At 34.9% G+C, this 15,234-nt stretch overlaps 2 protein-coding genes across 3 annotated transcripts; both read left to right on the top strand.

Moving 5' to 3' along the window:
- The first annotated feature begins 6,150 nt into the window (after positions 1-6,150).
- LOC126610278 (vacuolar cation/proton exchanger 2-like) lies at positions 6,151-11,668 on the top strand. Of its 2 annotated transcripts, none has more exons than XM_050278289.1 (12): positions 6,151-6,410; positions 6,994-7,260; positions 7,560-7,627; positions 7,719-7,747; positions 8,745-8,941; positions 9,066-9,278; positions 9,631-9,765; positions 9,959-10,075; positions 10,158-10,211; positions 10,385-10,501; positions 10,750-10,843; positions 11,303-11,668. In XM_050278289.1, the coding sequence occupies exons 2-12, from the start codon at positions 6,994-6,996 to the stop codon at positions 11,311-11,313; spliced, it is 1,302 nt and encodes a 433-aa protein (XP_050134246.1). In that variant the 5' UTR covers positions 6,151-6,410; the 3' UTR covers positions 11,314-11,668. The 2 variants fall into 2 exon arrangements, with proteins under 2 accessions (XP_050134246.1, XP_050134247.1); XM_050278290.1 differs by lacking the exon at positions 6,151-6,410 and adding an exon at positions 6,751-6,889.
- A 1,014-nt stretch (positions 11,669-12,682) lies between these two features.
- Positions 12,683-14,743, top strand: LOC126610280 (protein trichome birefringence-like 43). The gene is made up of 5 exons (XM_050278294.1): positions 12,683-13,064; positions 13,202-13,373; positions 13,457-13,638; positions 13,826-13,984; positions 14,375-14,743. Exons 1-5 carry the CDS (start codon positions 12,799-12,801, stop codon positions 14,670-14,672), a joined length of 1,077 nt encoding a protein of 358 aa, XP_050134251.1. The 5' UTR covers positions 12,683-12,798; the 3' UTR covers positions 14,673-14,743.
- Positions 14,744-15,234: the final 491 nt, after the last annotated feature.

Below are 15,234 nucleotides of genomic sequence, written 5' to 3'. Positions count from 1 at the left end.
AAAATTTAAAATTAAATATAAATAATACCTAATGAAAACTGATTGCACGATATACGATGAATAGTTACGATCATGAAATTCCTAGATTCCTTGGAAAAGGATGGATCCATTAATTCACCTTATCCAAGTTGGTTTCGTTGGAAAAAAAACAGAAGAAAAAGTGGGGTTTAAGCGGACGGGTACATCCACAAATGCTCTCTGGATGTGGAGGAAAAAAAGATACAATTACTTGTGACTTTTCGTGATTGGTACGAGAAATTACAATGATGGTTTATTCGTCTCATAAAGCTTTTTTCGGGTTTCATATATATATATATATATATATATATATATTGTGAATATGAGAATTGAGTACCAAATTTGTTTTGTTTTATTTTGTTATTTTCAAAAGGACCATGATTGTCCATTAATTTACTTAGCCTACACTTTGTATTCTAACTCATTAAACAACATCAAGTCGAACTGCCCTTTTTCATAGAACTTTTGAAAATACAATAGATGAATAGTCATTCAATCAAAGTCATTTTCCTAGTTAAATATAAAACTATTGATTTATTATATGTCAATACCGTTTCAATTTGGAATGAAAAACAAAGAGAAAGAAGAGTTAAGTAAACAGTTGTCTTCACAATATACTACTCTTTGGCTTTGTGAGGAAGATCCCTCCCATTGGATCATCATGACCCCTACGTTCCAGCTTTTCAAAAGGTGATCCGGAAGAAGAATTCAAAAAAGGGATAAGGCTACAAGAAAGAACCTAGAGAGGAAGTTCCACCGAAACGAAAGAAGAGGAGGAAATGCCGCTCAAAGGAGAAATGTTTCCAGAAGAAGAGGAAATAAGACTTGAGTCTCTGGAAATGTTTCATGAGGGAGTTCCAAGGAAAGAGGAAAATTCAGAAAAAGAAAAGAACAAGGTTGAATGGATTATCCCGAACCTGCCTCCACCGATGCTCATTTGTTGATTAATCTGGGGTGGGTTTTGAATAAGAATAGAAAGACTAAGTTTACGCGGTCAATCTTAAGAGTAAGCCATGAGGAACAGGGGTTTGCGTACTCGACTACCAAGAAGAGGAGCAAAAGATAAGTGCTCCTTTTACTCAAAATGACTAGTAGGAATCAAACTACGAACATATTCTAGTTGCAACATGTTTCTCCACCCTTGCCCATTACTTGGGTTACATTGAAGGGTTGAATGTTTATGATTGTTTTCAAACCCTGCTAATTACGAAAAGACCACCATTCCAAAACCAGAGTCTAGTTAACAAAATGGATATTTCAAAAACAGAATTTCGTTGGGTATGATTTGCCTTTGAGGAGGCAAAAGATAGGTCCATGACCTTTACTGAACTGAATTCTTATTCTAAATCATCTAGAGATCTTTATGTGTCAAAAACGCCTTTGAAAAATGGCTCAAATGGATTTAAGATGATATGTTTTGACTACGTTTTTTAGGAATGATAATGGAGGTGATACATTCATACTAAAATACAAGTTTAAGTGGTATTTTGGCAAATTTGAAGTATATAAGTGGTATCTACGCACAACCCTAATGGTTTGTATACATAGTGTTTGTACAATTTTCCCTTTAACAAAACTGACATAATCATATCAATATTTACTTGTAGACAATAAAGGTACGTGCCAAACATTGGAAAAACTGTAACCAAATGTAGACATGCCAACATCCCCTCTTCCCACTTGGTTGCTTTTCCAATTGTCATGCCCCAAACACATATTACTAACCTATGTATTCACTTTTGGATTCCCATTAGATAGCTCATAGCCCCACCAAACCTATCCAATTCAACCCTGCCTCTCCCACTTTTAGTACCACCTCCACTTCAACGTACCAAGATCCTCTCTTGATCCTTTCTGTGAGGATCCTAGAGATCAATTGGCTTTGGCTGTTCACTAAAAAATTGAATAGTTGGGAATTATTTATATTTTAACGCATTTAGATGCCTCAACCCCTTACCTTTCTCTTGGTCATCGTCGCCTCTCTCTTCTCCCGTTCACTTACCTCCATAAAGAAAGCTTCAAGCTTTTAATGAAAACACAACCCATGTGAATGAATTGCTTCAAATACAAGAGATGTGTAACCAAATTTGCGCACCGCCATAGGAGGTGGGGAGGGCTAAAACCTTTTTTTCTGCAAAAGAACACATACCGTGATTGTTAATGAATGATTTTAGCATAATTTTTTTTTTCAGTAATTTAAAAAAAATATAATTTATGTAGAATATCCTAATTTTTTATTAACGTCTTAACCTAAAAGTATTTAAATTCCATAAAATAATGAAAAATGACTGAAACTACCCCATGAAAGTCATGGAAAAAGATGGAACATGAAAAGTCATGTAACAACATGGAAAATCCTTTCTACACATGAAACGCATGAAGAAATAGTTTTGGAAGTGGGTAGAAAGAAAAAATGGAAGAATTGCACAAGGAAAGTGATATTTGTACGGATGTTTGAAGAAATACATAGGTGAGTTTTTGGGTGAATTTTAATTTTAAATAATTTTTCAATTGTTTTAGTCATTGAATTTAATTTTGGGCCGTTAGATCTTTTTTTTTACCGTTAGATTTGTTCATATTCGATCTTAGACTTTCGATTTAATGTAACTATAAATTTGATTAAAAAAAAATGAATTTGGACTATTGGATCAACTAATACCCCAATCTTTACAGACGTATGATAAAATAAAAGAGTCGTTGGGCTTGTCACAAGCGGCTGAATAACGTGGCGCACGTCCAACTGTTGTGCGTGGGCAAAATTGAGGCGCATTCATGCGATGGGCCACTCACTTATCTCTGGCTCATTTTTTTGGCCGAAATCTAGCCTAAACTAAATTTTCTCCCCAATCTTTATTTTAGCCTTATGATTGGAGATGCTTTGAGGGTACAAAGCTTATTGCATTTGGTCTAAACAAGGTAGGAGAGTGGGTTAAACCTCACAATGGGCTAACCATGTTAATTTGGTTCGAATTCGCCTCTAGCAAAAATCGAAACTAAAACTTTTCACTTCAAGAGAAGAGGAATTTCACTAGATCATAATACTAAATAATCATATCCAAGCAATATTAAGACAAAGGAAATCAAACCTAAAACATTGAGTATAAAGATAAATACTCTTAACCACTTGAGCTACGTACTCTTTGCTTGAATCTCCAGGCCGCTTCGGGAAACTATAGATAGGCATCACATGATCTAATAAAAAATATCCTCGTAGCCAAACCAACTGTTAAAATTTCAGACAGATGAACCCAACAAACTTTAGCACAAACTACATATTGACATCACATCACATGATCTAATTCAAATTTCTATCACTAACATCACATGACTGAATTCTTATGTCCTCGTACCCAAACAAACTATCATAATGTGATCTCATGATCTAATAAGGCTCAGATTCATGGGTTTGATAGGAGCTTGGAATTTCATATGGATGCTTGATCACATTCTGATTGTTTGGCTACTAGTCTTGTGCAGCGCTATTTCGAAAGCAAAACGATGAGCATGCTTCTTCATTTACGGGACAACACATATAAAAGAATTTAAGTGGAATAAAAGCATCACAAACGAAAGACATAAACTGAAAACAAAGCAACACTGAAAGCAACATAAAACCAATCGACATTGACACTTCCACCACCGATCAAAATGGTTTGGTTCTGCAAAGAAATAAAAAATGCTACTTTTATCACCTATTTTTACCATCATTTGTATCATCTCTATAATAGAGATAAGATCCATATGCGTTGACGGACAATAATGTTGCTACGGGTGGCTATGGAGTTGAGCCATTGATGGTAGGTTATGAAGGTAGTAGAAATCATATGTTACAAATTTGATTTTATAATAGATATCAAATTAAACAAAATTGATGATTGGAGTGGAGTCTGGGAGTTTTGGTATCAGCGAGGAGCTGGTGATGATGGTGAGAGTAGCTTTTTCTTGGTTATTTTTTTTCTTCAAAATTTGAAATTTTTAAACATTGGCAAAGTATAAACTATTGTTTAATTGGATTTGTACATTTAGCAATGACATGGCTATTAACATAACTTTTGACGAATGTGACAGGTTGTGAACAAGTAATATGGACTTGAGTCCAGTCCTTTGTTTGTTGTGCCAAATGTGCGAGGACAGAAATAGACATGATGAATTGTGAATCCACAATAAAATAAGTTATGTAACTTATATTTATACATAAATTACAAGTTCTGTCTTATTTACATCATACATCAGCACCTCTCGAAACACGTTTTGAATTACATAAAACAAAATGAGACCAAAGTTAAGTTTTGAAAAGCGCTAATTTATGATGTAAATAAGCTTTCTTAATATTCACGTTTGTGTTTTGTACCATCTTATGATATTATGACAAAACATATTTTCCATACATGAAAAAACGTGGAGAGGTAATTGAGCAGTACCTGCTTCTTTTTGTCTTTACTTTTGTCTTTCTAAAATATGCGGCTACAAAGTTACAGTCCGTCGGTACTCGAAAAAATTTAGATTGATTAGGATTTAAGAGAGGAGTAGTCGATCTCTTTTTTATTCATGACTTTTTTTATTTACGATTTTTTTTATTTTTAAATAAGTAAACATGACACGATTTATAATAGCACACAAAATACGATCATGAAAATAATAAAAATAATCAATTTTCTTTGTTATGCATAAACTTCGTTACAGTGGAAAATGTTATAAGAGATGAAGCTTATGAAGGGGCCTAATAAAGTAGGATGGATTAGAACCGTGACATGATACCTTTTCACTAAAACCACATAGTCAATTCCACAAAATAGCTTCAATTTAAAAAGATTTTTTTAGCTAAAATGGTTTTTGAGATTAACATAACTCATCACTTTGTTCTCTAAGATTTGAAATCGTGGACTTTGAGTTTGTTCATTATCAATCATTTTGATCATTCCATAAAAAATCGTCATTAAATAATGATAAAATGACAAAAGTACCCATAATGTTTGTCAAATCAAAAATTTTCATTTTTTGTCCTTATTTAACAATTTTTTGTATGGAATGACTAAAATGATTGATGCTAGACAAACTCAATGACTGTTTCTATCGATTTCAAATCTCAAGGAACAAAGTGAGAAGTAATGTCAATCTTAAGGACCACTTTGGTTAAAAGATCATTTAAAGGCAAAAGCCTAATCTCACCCTCAAAGATGTAGAAACACTACGCAAAATTGTCACCAATTAACCAAGAAAACGGAAAAAAAATATCAATTTAAAGGCTTGATCTAATCTTAGTACCAATCCCAAAAACTTTCTAAAAGTCGAGTAATGCGAGGGATTCTATGAGTTGTTTAGTTTATAGAGCGACATTATATGGTTTTTCCCGTGATACAACGATAGTAGGGGATGTGGAGACGAACCTTGCATTTCAAAAGTATAAATTATTAATCTTAATCACTTGAAGTGCAAGTTCCTTACTTTATATGTTCTGCTTAAGAATAAAGATTATTTGCACTTTTTATACAATAAAAAAACACCACCTTAAAATGTAAGGATAAATGCAGATTTGCTAGACTTATATTGTTAGACAACTGTTCTTGTTAAATCATTTTCAATGGGCTCCTTAAATAAACTTCTTAATTAAAATTTTAGAAAATTTGGAAAATTTCATCTCGAATCACACTCCCTATCGCTAGGATGGTCCAAATTGTTGTGAGCTCCTAAACCAAAGGAGGGATAAAGGAGCTCGTTGCATGAATTACTACCTTTTTAATAATTCGTGAAGTAAATCATATTTATTATAAACTCCATGAATTAAAAAGTGAGATTGGAGTAGGAATATTTAGAGGAGCTCTTAGCTTTCTAGCCTTAACAAAAAAATAGACAACGTGATTTGAGATGCTCTTATATCAACCTGCGTACTCTCCTGGTGAAAAGAGTGCAAAAATCATTTTTCTGAAATTTTGGAGTAGATTTCTTGAGGGAGAAAAAAAAAAAAAAAAAAAAAAAAAAATTCTTTATTTGTTATCCACGTTGGACCAACATGTAGCGCATAATATTTTGGTTCTAACGTAACGTGTGTCAGATTAAGAAATAAATTATTTAAAAATGGAAAAACAATTAAGAAATCAAACTTGGAATAAATCAATGAGGACTCCCTACTTCGCAGAACTTTCCTTCTTAGTGTATAATAATTCTCGTTTGTCATAAAATCATTTGCCGGGTGCCGGCATCGAACTCCATCTCCTCCTCCACTCTTGACTCCATCTCTCTTCTTTCTTTTCTAACATTCAACAGACCCAGAGTGCTGGGCTCCACTCAAACCCAACTCTCTCTCTCTCTCTCTCTCTCTCTGAAAGAGGCAAAGAGGGAGGAGAAGGTGATCCATTTGATCAAATCAATCCATTTTGGCTTCTGGGTTTGAGGTAATACGGTTGTTTCTCTGTTTGTTTTGCTGTATTTGTTTGTAAAAATGGTTTCTTTTCAAGTGGGTTGGTGCCACTTGATGTTGTGGCTGATCTGTAAGTAGATGGCTTGCACTCCATGCCATCTGTGCTGATTCTTCATTTGTTTCAACTTCCAAACACTGCCTAATTAATTTTACTCAGCTTTATTTGGTATGTGATTGAAGTGGTTGTTTGAAAGCAGTCATTTAAGCAGTCTTAGGTGGAAAAACTGGGTTGTTTGAATGCAGTCATTAATTTTTCTTTCAGATTGCAGGCCATAGCTCTGAAAAGATGAAAAAGTGGAAAAAAATGAAGATATAATCAGCAGTTTTAGGGAAAACCAATGAAGTTTCTTCCTTTTGGGAGTGATCTCTAATGGGGTCACCAGACATTTACTGGTTTTTGATAATTTTTAGCTTGGTGTGCGTTGTTGTCCTCCAAGTTTCTTAACCAAATGGGTAAATGTAGCTTTTGGTGTGTGTGAATACAGTGCCCTGCTTTGGTGTAATCGTGATTCCGTGTTCTGCCCCCTTCTTAATTGGTTGATAATTTGTACTTGCAGATGGTTTCTATAAATGGGAAGACAGACCTTGAATCTGATGAAGATATACCTTTTAGCTCATCAGCAGCCACCAGTAAAGTAGAGGCCTTGGACTTTGAGATGATTCATTTGCGGTCACGAGCAGATTTGGCGAAGTCATGGGTTTCAAGACATATGTGGATAAGAGTTCCGAGGAGTATTTATATAGTCTTATTTAAAGCAAAGATCAATATGTTGCTACCCTTTGGTCCTTTGGCGATTTTGCTACATTATATTACTGGAAAGCATGTATGTATATATCCCTATTTCATTTTTAGTGACCCCTTCATTTAGTTAGGAGAAGAATGTAGAAGAGTTTAGTAAGCAGGGAAGTGCAGAAGAGAAATAGTCTTAGCTACCTGCAACTAATCAAAATTTAGCGGTTTCCATGTCTTTATTTTCTGTTGGAACTTGACATTACAACCTTGTAATGTAGCCTTATCTTATGTGGCAAGGTGTTCCAACATGGTTTCTTTTTTTGCACATCCTTTCAATAATTTAAATTGACTTCACCCCTAATCTGTTGACACTTACTTTGTATACGTTAGGGATGGGTATTCTTCTTCAGCTTAGTGGGCATCGTACCTTTAGCAGAGCGTCTAGGATATGCCACTGAGTAAGTGCTAGACTGTCAAGTTTTGTATAGCAGTAAGTTCTCTTAATTTCGTCTAAGGCTAATTCTTGAGTTTGCCATTGTTGTGGTGCAGGCAACTTGCTTTCTACACTGGACCAACAGGTATAATTTTTACCCTGCCAACTGATGGTAGCCTGAATTTTTGTATCATTTTCATAAATATTTGTAGCGATATTCATACTGCTAACTGGTTTTGGATTTCGAAGAATTTTTGTCTGAATATATAATTTTGATGAAAGAACCCAATTTTCTAAGGTTACCACCATCCTAGTTTCGATTCCTGGCTCTGCTGCTGCAGTAAAGTACTGTTCTGATCGATGGTCATGCTCAATAAGTATATATTAGTGGATGGTATTGGTAATATGGGCTTTTTTCATAGAAGTATATTTTCCCTTGAATCACCTGACAGTTGACAAGTATATTTTATGATTTTTTTAGTTATCCTCGATAGATTAACTTCTTCCCTAGAATAATTGTGTATCTCATCGATTAGACTTAGACTGTATAGGAACTAACAGAGTTGGTTCCTGGTAAACTATGCAAGCTATCTTTTTCTGGTTATTGGAACGTGAACATGCATTTCTCCAGGTGTTTAGATCTCGACTTAACATTATGGGATTTAAATCCCCTAACAGCATCAGTTGCTTCTCTTACCTTCCTACCTGTTTACTAGTTAATCTCTATGATCATGTGTCTGGTTGAATGGCTTGTACGAAGTAAACTGTTTTTGTACGGTACTTTGATCATATCAATTAGTCTAATGAAGTTTTGGTACCATTGATTGATTACAATGTTTGCTTACTAGAGTGTTTACTGGACATCCTGAAAGATGTTTTAGTTGTTATAAATAGTGATTTAGTTGTTATAAATAGTGATTCAGATAATCTTTAAAATTTATCACAGATTCCCAGTGTCGGATTACCCGTTCTTTTTTGTTTCACTTGATGCATTTTTTTTTGTTGGTTATGAAAATGGATAGGTAGTTCCTCTTGTTTTCAAATTAAGAATGTAGGTAACCTACTTACTTATTCAAAAAATCTTGTACCTTTGTGCATCTGTTTTTGGTTATGTCTCAAGTGAGCTCGTTGTTGGATTGCAGTTGGGGGTCTGTTAAATGCCACATTTGGAAATGCCACAGAAATGATTATATCAATATATGCATTAAAGAACGGAATGATAAGGGTTGTTCAGCAATCTTTATTAGGATCAATCTTGTCCAACATGCTTTTAGTGCTCGGATGTGCCTTCTTCACTGGTGGAATCATTCATTACCAAAAAATTCAGGTTTTCAACAAGGTAGAATCATAGATCTTCAAATCTTGTTTTTGAACCCTGAAATTTTCTGCTCTGTGGGCTCTTTGACATTCGTTCATCTTGGTGTCATGACATTTACATCCAAATGTGGTTACTTTTGCAACAGTCTGCAGCCCTCGTGAATTCAGGATTGCTGTTGATGGCTGTCATGGGGTTAATGTTTCCGGCTGTGCTTCATTTTACGCGCTCAGAGATCCACTTTGGGAAGTCAGAGTTATCTCTTTCAAGATTTAGCAGCTGTGTAATGCTAGTGGCATATGCGAGCTACCTTTTCTTTCAACTTAGAAGTCATCGTAATCTTTATAATCCCATTGAGGAGGTCAGTCAATTTTGCTTAAATTTTTCAAAGGATCTAGAAAGTCATTGTTTTTCTATTTTGAACATTGTGCATTTCTGTGTTAGCTGCTGAAGTTAAAGTTTATCAAAAATGATGAATTCTTTGCATTTTTTAAATCTTGAATAAGCTTCAGTTTTTTATATTAAAACAATTCATATTTAAGGGAATTATCTTGTTAATTTTGTTATGATTTTTTATTTCCATAAGAAGAGTGATTACTAGTTCCTTCAGCTTTCTATTGAAAATATAAAGCTAATACATGGAATGGCTCTTGGGAACATTATCTGACCCAACTCCATTTAGTTGTTTAATTTCTCTTTGGAAATTGTTTCAGGAAGGAGTCAGGGGTGAAGATGAATCCGATGAGGAAGAGGCTCCCGAGATAACTCATTGGGAAGCAATTGGCTGGCTTGCTGTTTTAACTGTCTGGGTGTCCGTTTTGTCTGGATACCTTGTGGATGCTATCCAGGTAACACTTGCTTCATGTATTAGCCCACTGTGCTCCAGGTGCATAGTTTCTGAACTGATATTGTGCTGACCTTTTTCACTTCCGTTTTCTGTGTCTGATTGTGAAGCACATTTTTCATTCTTGTTTTACTGGGTAATTTGGCCTTGGTTTTGTGTAACTATTTGATAAGTTAATGTATTTACTGTTTCTCCAGGGAGCGTCTGACTCATTCAACATGCCTGTGGCATTTATCAGTGTTATACTACTACCAATTGTAGGAAATGCTGCAGAGCATGCAAGTGCTATCATGTTTGCCATGAAGGACAAGCTTGTGAGTGCTTTGAATTGAAGATTTCTGAACGTCAATTTACAGACTCCGTTTTATGTTATTGACGGAATTAACCTTTCTTTAGGATATCACACTCGGAGTTGCAATTGGATCATCTACACAAATATCCATGTTTGTGGTAAGGACTTGAACAGCTGACTAATGAGTACTCACTGCAGAACTTTGGCATGTGATACAATGTCTATGAACCATCGCAAACCTCTGTTGGACTTGCTTGTTATACTTTCTCTTGAGTTGATTACATTTCAGAACGGAAAATAGGCTAATAATTTGTGTTCTTGACAATTGTAGATACCCTTCTGCGTAGTTGTTGGGTGGATCATGGGACAGCCAATGGACTTGAATTTTCAACTGTTTGAGACTGCCACACTTTTTATTACAGTGTTAGTCGTGGCATTTATGTTGCAGGTTTGTGATCCTTTCCTCGTTTGTCTTCCTTTGAACCATTAAGAGTTTCTCTAATCTTAACTATTAACTTATTTGGTCCCCGTCGAGTCTTCCTATTACATAATCCAAGATGAATCGTGCCTTCTTACTTTCATTCCTTTTATTTTGTTTCTTTTCAATTGTATAATATGACCGTGTTTCTTAGTTGCGTTTTTCTTTTTTACTTTCAACTTTGCTCGATATGAGATTCGTTGCCTTCATCCTTGTAGGAAGGGACGTCAAACTACTTTAAAGGCTTGATGCTTATTCTGTGCTATCTCATAGTTGCCGCCAGTTTTTTTGTACACGTCGATCCTTCAGATGGTGAGTCACAAGAAACTTATTTAGTTATTACATTTTTTCGAACACACTCGTGACAAGTCATCTTCATATGAAGGGGCATACACTGGCCTAAACAAACATACGGATCTCTTTTTGGTTTAATTTGTGCCATGCTCCTAATTTCTGGCACACAATTGATCGAAATTAACACAACCTGCACATGACTCATCGAGTTTCAATTGTGTCAAATCAAGCCTTGCCTTTTTTTTATCGTATTTGTATACTGAATACGTAGCGCGCACAAGCGATATCAGCCAGTATATGTGGAAATACACGGTTAAAAGACATGCTGAGTGCTTTTTCTATAACCGTATCTGCTTTTCCTAGTTGTGTCTTGTAACTGAAGTCGAAACTGAATCAATAACACATCAATTACATTATTGACTGGATATTCGATTAACGTATCTGTTCTCAATTATCTGTTTTTGGGATTCGTTGCAGATGGTAATTAAACTAACCATTGGAGTGATGGCCTAGCATGTAACGATCTACATAGTGTCTGCGTTTGTATGTGCAAAAAGGAGGTACGAGAAATACAGGAAGCTACTCTTCCACGAATCCTCATACCACTTAGCGGGATAAGGCTTTGTTGTTGTTGATCATGTAATGGAAAATCCATATGATCTCCCAGAGCATCAAAAGTATGGAAACTTGTTCAGCTTTGTATAAAAGAGCAGTTTGATTCTTTTCAGAAGCATGAGCATTCAGCTGTAACATTTGCTTTTCACTTTAGCTTTTGACAAAATGACTCGTTTGACTTTGTCAAAATTTTCCTTGATGTTAGGTTTTCCATCCATCTCTGTTTAATTTTGTCTCTTTTCTGTCCTCTTTGAATTAGTTTCCGTCAAATTTGTTTTCTTTCAATGATATTTCGTTATTGACAAATAAATATTTTAAACTACTCGAATTTACGGAAGAAGAATATGAATTTAGATGCAAGAAGGCTAGCGTGCTACTCATTAGCAAGAGTTGAATCATCCCTTAGAAAGAAAACTTTAAACTCACGATTATAATTAACAAAGTTGAGGGTTTGAAAACTAAACTATGGGTGTAATTAAGTTAATTAAAGTAGTTTATTTTTCTCACCTAAGTTCGAATTTCCTTCTCGAGGACAACTTTTTCTTTTTCTTTTTTTGTTAAAAAAAAAACTTGATCTTTTAAAAAAATGTGTCATAAAGAAAAGAATTTCTAAAAGAAAATTGAGTAGGTCACACACACAAAGAACTTTGAATATCTAATCTCAAATTTTTGGTATGATCCGATTGACTGACTAGAACAACTCTTACTTTAGGTAGAATCAGTGCGAGATCGGGTCAATACTAAAATATGTAGGCACATATTTTCGTTAAAAGTTTCTTGCAAATGACGTGGTCGGACACCCCTCCAAATCTTTCCCCAAAATCAAAATTGAGCCAGAGAAAGGATAACACAGATACTGATGCACAACATGCAAACCACGTCAAGCCAGCAATCACATTAGCCATGAATCCATGACTTGATGCTCTTTGTTATGGCTTCATCAACTTATTAACCCTCCATTAATTAAGCTTAAATATATCTCTTAAGAAAATTGTGGAAGGCAGTGACAGTTTTATAACTCCCCCCACCACTCTCTACACGTTCCAAAATTTTGGTCCCAAAACCTCCATTGATTTCGAGTTCAATCATTCATTAAGAAAAATTAAATTTAAATTAAATTCTTTAATTTTCAATTATTTTCCATAATTTAAGACACAGAAAACTCTCCCATCAACTACATCTTTAAATTAACAAACCCACCAATCTTTTTCTTTACCATTATTTCTTGTTTATCTATTTAAATCCAGACCACACTGCCTTAAAAAATCCAAATAATTCAATCGATCTTCTGGTTCTCCCCATCCTCCATTAATTCTTCAGTTTATTTAATTTTTTTTATAGCAATTCTTGAATTCCATATGGGTGCATTTGGCATTGCCATTGCACTTCTAGTGCTACCAATAATTTTAGAAAACCAAATTGTATGCGGGAAGCAAAGCATTTACAGGTTGAAGAAGTGTGATATTTACCAAGGAAGATGGGTTTATGACCCTAATTCTTACCCTCTTTACGATTCAAGTCTTTGCCACTTCTTAGATCATGCCTTCGATTGCCAGAAAAATGGTCGAGCCGACGAACTCTATCTCAAATATCGATGGCAACCCTATTCATGCAATTTACCAACGTACGTATGTAAGATAAAGGAGAAAGAAAGTTTCAAATTATGATTCTCGGTGCAGGGTTAAGTGCTCGTTACATTTGATTTCTTTTCATCAACTATATCTATATGCATATGATTAAATTAGTTTTGAATTGCATTAGGTTTGATGGTGAAGATTTCTTGGAGAGATTTAGAGATAAACGCATCATGTTTGTTGGAGACTCGTTAAGTTTGAACCAATGGCAATCGCTCACGTGCATGATTCATGCAACTTCACCTCAGTCCGGTTATACCATCAAGAGGATAGGCGGAACCTCTACGTTCACATCGAAGGTAATAATCTTTAATTTAGTCATTTAATCTGGAGTAATTAGTAGCTAAATTAAATAATTGATTAATTATATATGAATTTGCAGAGTCACAATGTTTCTTTGATGCTAGCACGCAATGCATTTCTGGTTCACATTGATCAACAGAGATATGGTAGGGTTTTGAAACTCGACTCTATCGACCTTAAGGATGGGAAATCATGGAAAGAATATGATGTTTTGATCTTCAACACTTGGCATTGGTGGCTCCACGCTAGAAGGAAACAACCGTAAGATACAATCACACTTTTGGTGGTTTAAATTCATGCATTCGTGATATCTTGCGTTACATTTTTGAATCGATGACGTATAACTTTAGCGGTAGAGCACTTTATTTACAGTATATAAGGAGGAATATTAGGGCTAGAGTATGCATAAAAGCATATGGTTGTTAATCTTTGTTTGCATCGCATGCAGGTGGGATTTTATTCAAGATGGAAAGACTTTACATCGAGATATGAATCGTCTTGTTGCTTATGAGAAAGCCTTGAAAACTTGGGCTCGTTGGGTGGACAAAAATGTTGATACTAAGAAAACCAAAGTCTTCTTCCAGAGTATTTCACTGAGTCATTGGAAGTAAGTTTAAAACTGTTAAGTTTTGAGTTATACAAGGTGGAAACCTTCCCTCCTATCAAAAGCGTATCAAGTCTCTTTTGTTTACAATATATTAAAATTCAGAATCCCCTTCAAAATTAAACAATAATTGACGGGTTGATATACAGAGTAATGCTCCACACACCAGTGTTACTTTATTCATTGTACATCAAACATTGTGCCAACCTATCATTTACTCAAATCTAGGTTCACTCTGAATCTTAATTAATATTTTTAACAAGTAAGGTGTTAACATATATAAATACATCGTTTGGCGAATATACTTGTATGAAAATTTGATACCTTGTGTACTGTGTTAATCAACTTGTTCCTAATATAAATGAATGGTATTAATTTTGTGATTAACATTAGTGCAAGTCATTGGGGTTACCCAGATGGGAGGAACTGCACAGCAGAAAGAGAGCCACTAGTAGTAGCATACCCAAGAAGCAAAGACCCAGCAGAAGTGATTGTGGAAAAAGTGCTTGGTGACATGTCGAAGCAAGTGCTTTTGCTTAACGTGACAGGGCTGTCACAGCTGAGGAAAGACGGTCACCCATCTATATATGGCAATGGAGCACACCTTGGCATGGACTGCAGCCATTGGTGCCTCCCTGGAGTTCCTGACACATGGAACCAGTTGCTGTACACTGAGCTCATTCGAAATTAAAATAAATATTGATTAATTACTTGGTATATTCATATATAATAAAAGTGGTTTGATGCTAATTGTATTACTAATATGTTTTTAAGTCTTTGGTAATTGTTGCAATGATCAAGTTAATTGATTAGGATTTCTTATATAAAACGGATACACCGTCACTTGTCGTCTCAGTCTAATGTTACATTGTCATGTAAAGAAAAACTTCAATAAGAGTCAATGAAAGTGCATGATTGAACAAGAATGTTACAAGAACCTGTTTAATCATTTAAGTTAGACAAGACCTAGACTTGATCATTTGGGTGAATCAACTATCTAGATGAAAATAAGAGTAGATTAAACGTAGGTTTAAAGCAGGTACATAGTCATAGACCTTGGACTCGTGCATGACATTAGCTATAAAATAAAGTTACATGCGTGTTTTAGCTTGGGCCAAAATCATAATCATTTTATTAGTGAAATGACGTTACAACGTAGATATCTTTGACAGATTTTTAGTTCAAACGTATCAAACTTTAGCCTATATAAATATAAACGAAGAATAGTTACCAAAAAATATACAAGAGCGATA

Source organism: Malus sylvestris, chromosome 17 (assembly GCF_916048215.2).
Source record: "Malus sylvestris chromosome 17, drMalSylv7.2, whole genome shotgun sequence".
In the NCBI taxonomy this organism is placed as follows: Eukaryota; Viridiplantae; Streptophyta; class Magnoliopsida; order Rosales; family Rosaceae; genus Malus; species Malus sylvestris.
This window is presented reverse-complemented; position numbering and strand designations above follow the sequence as displayed.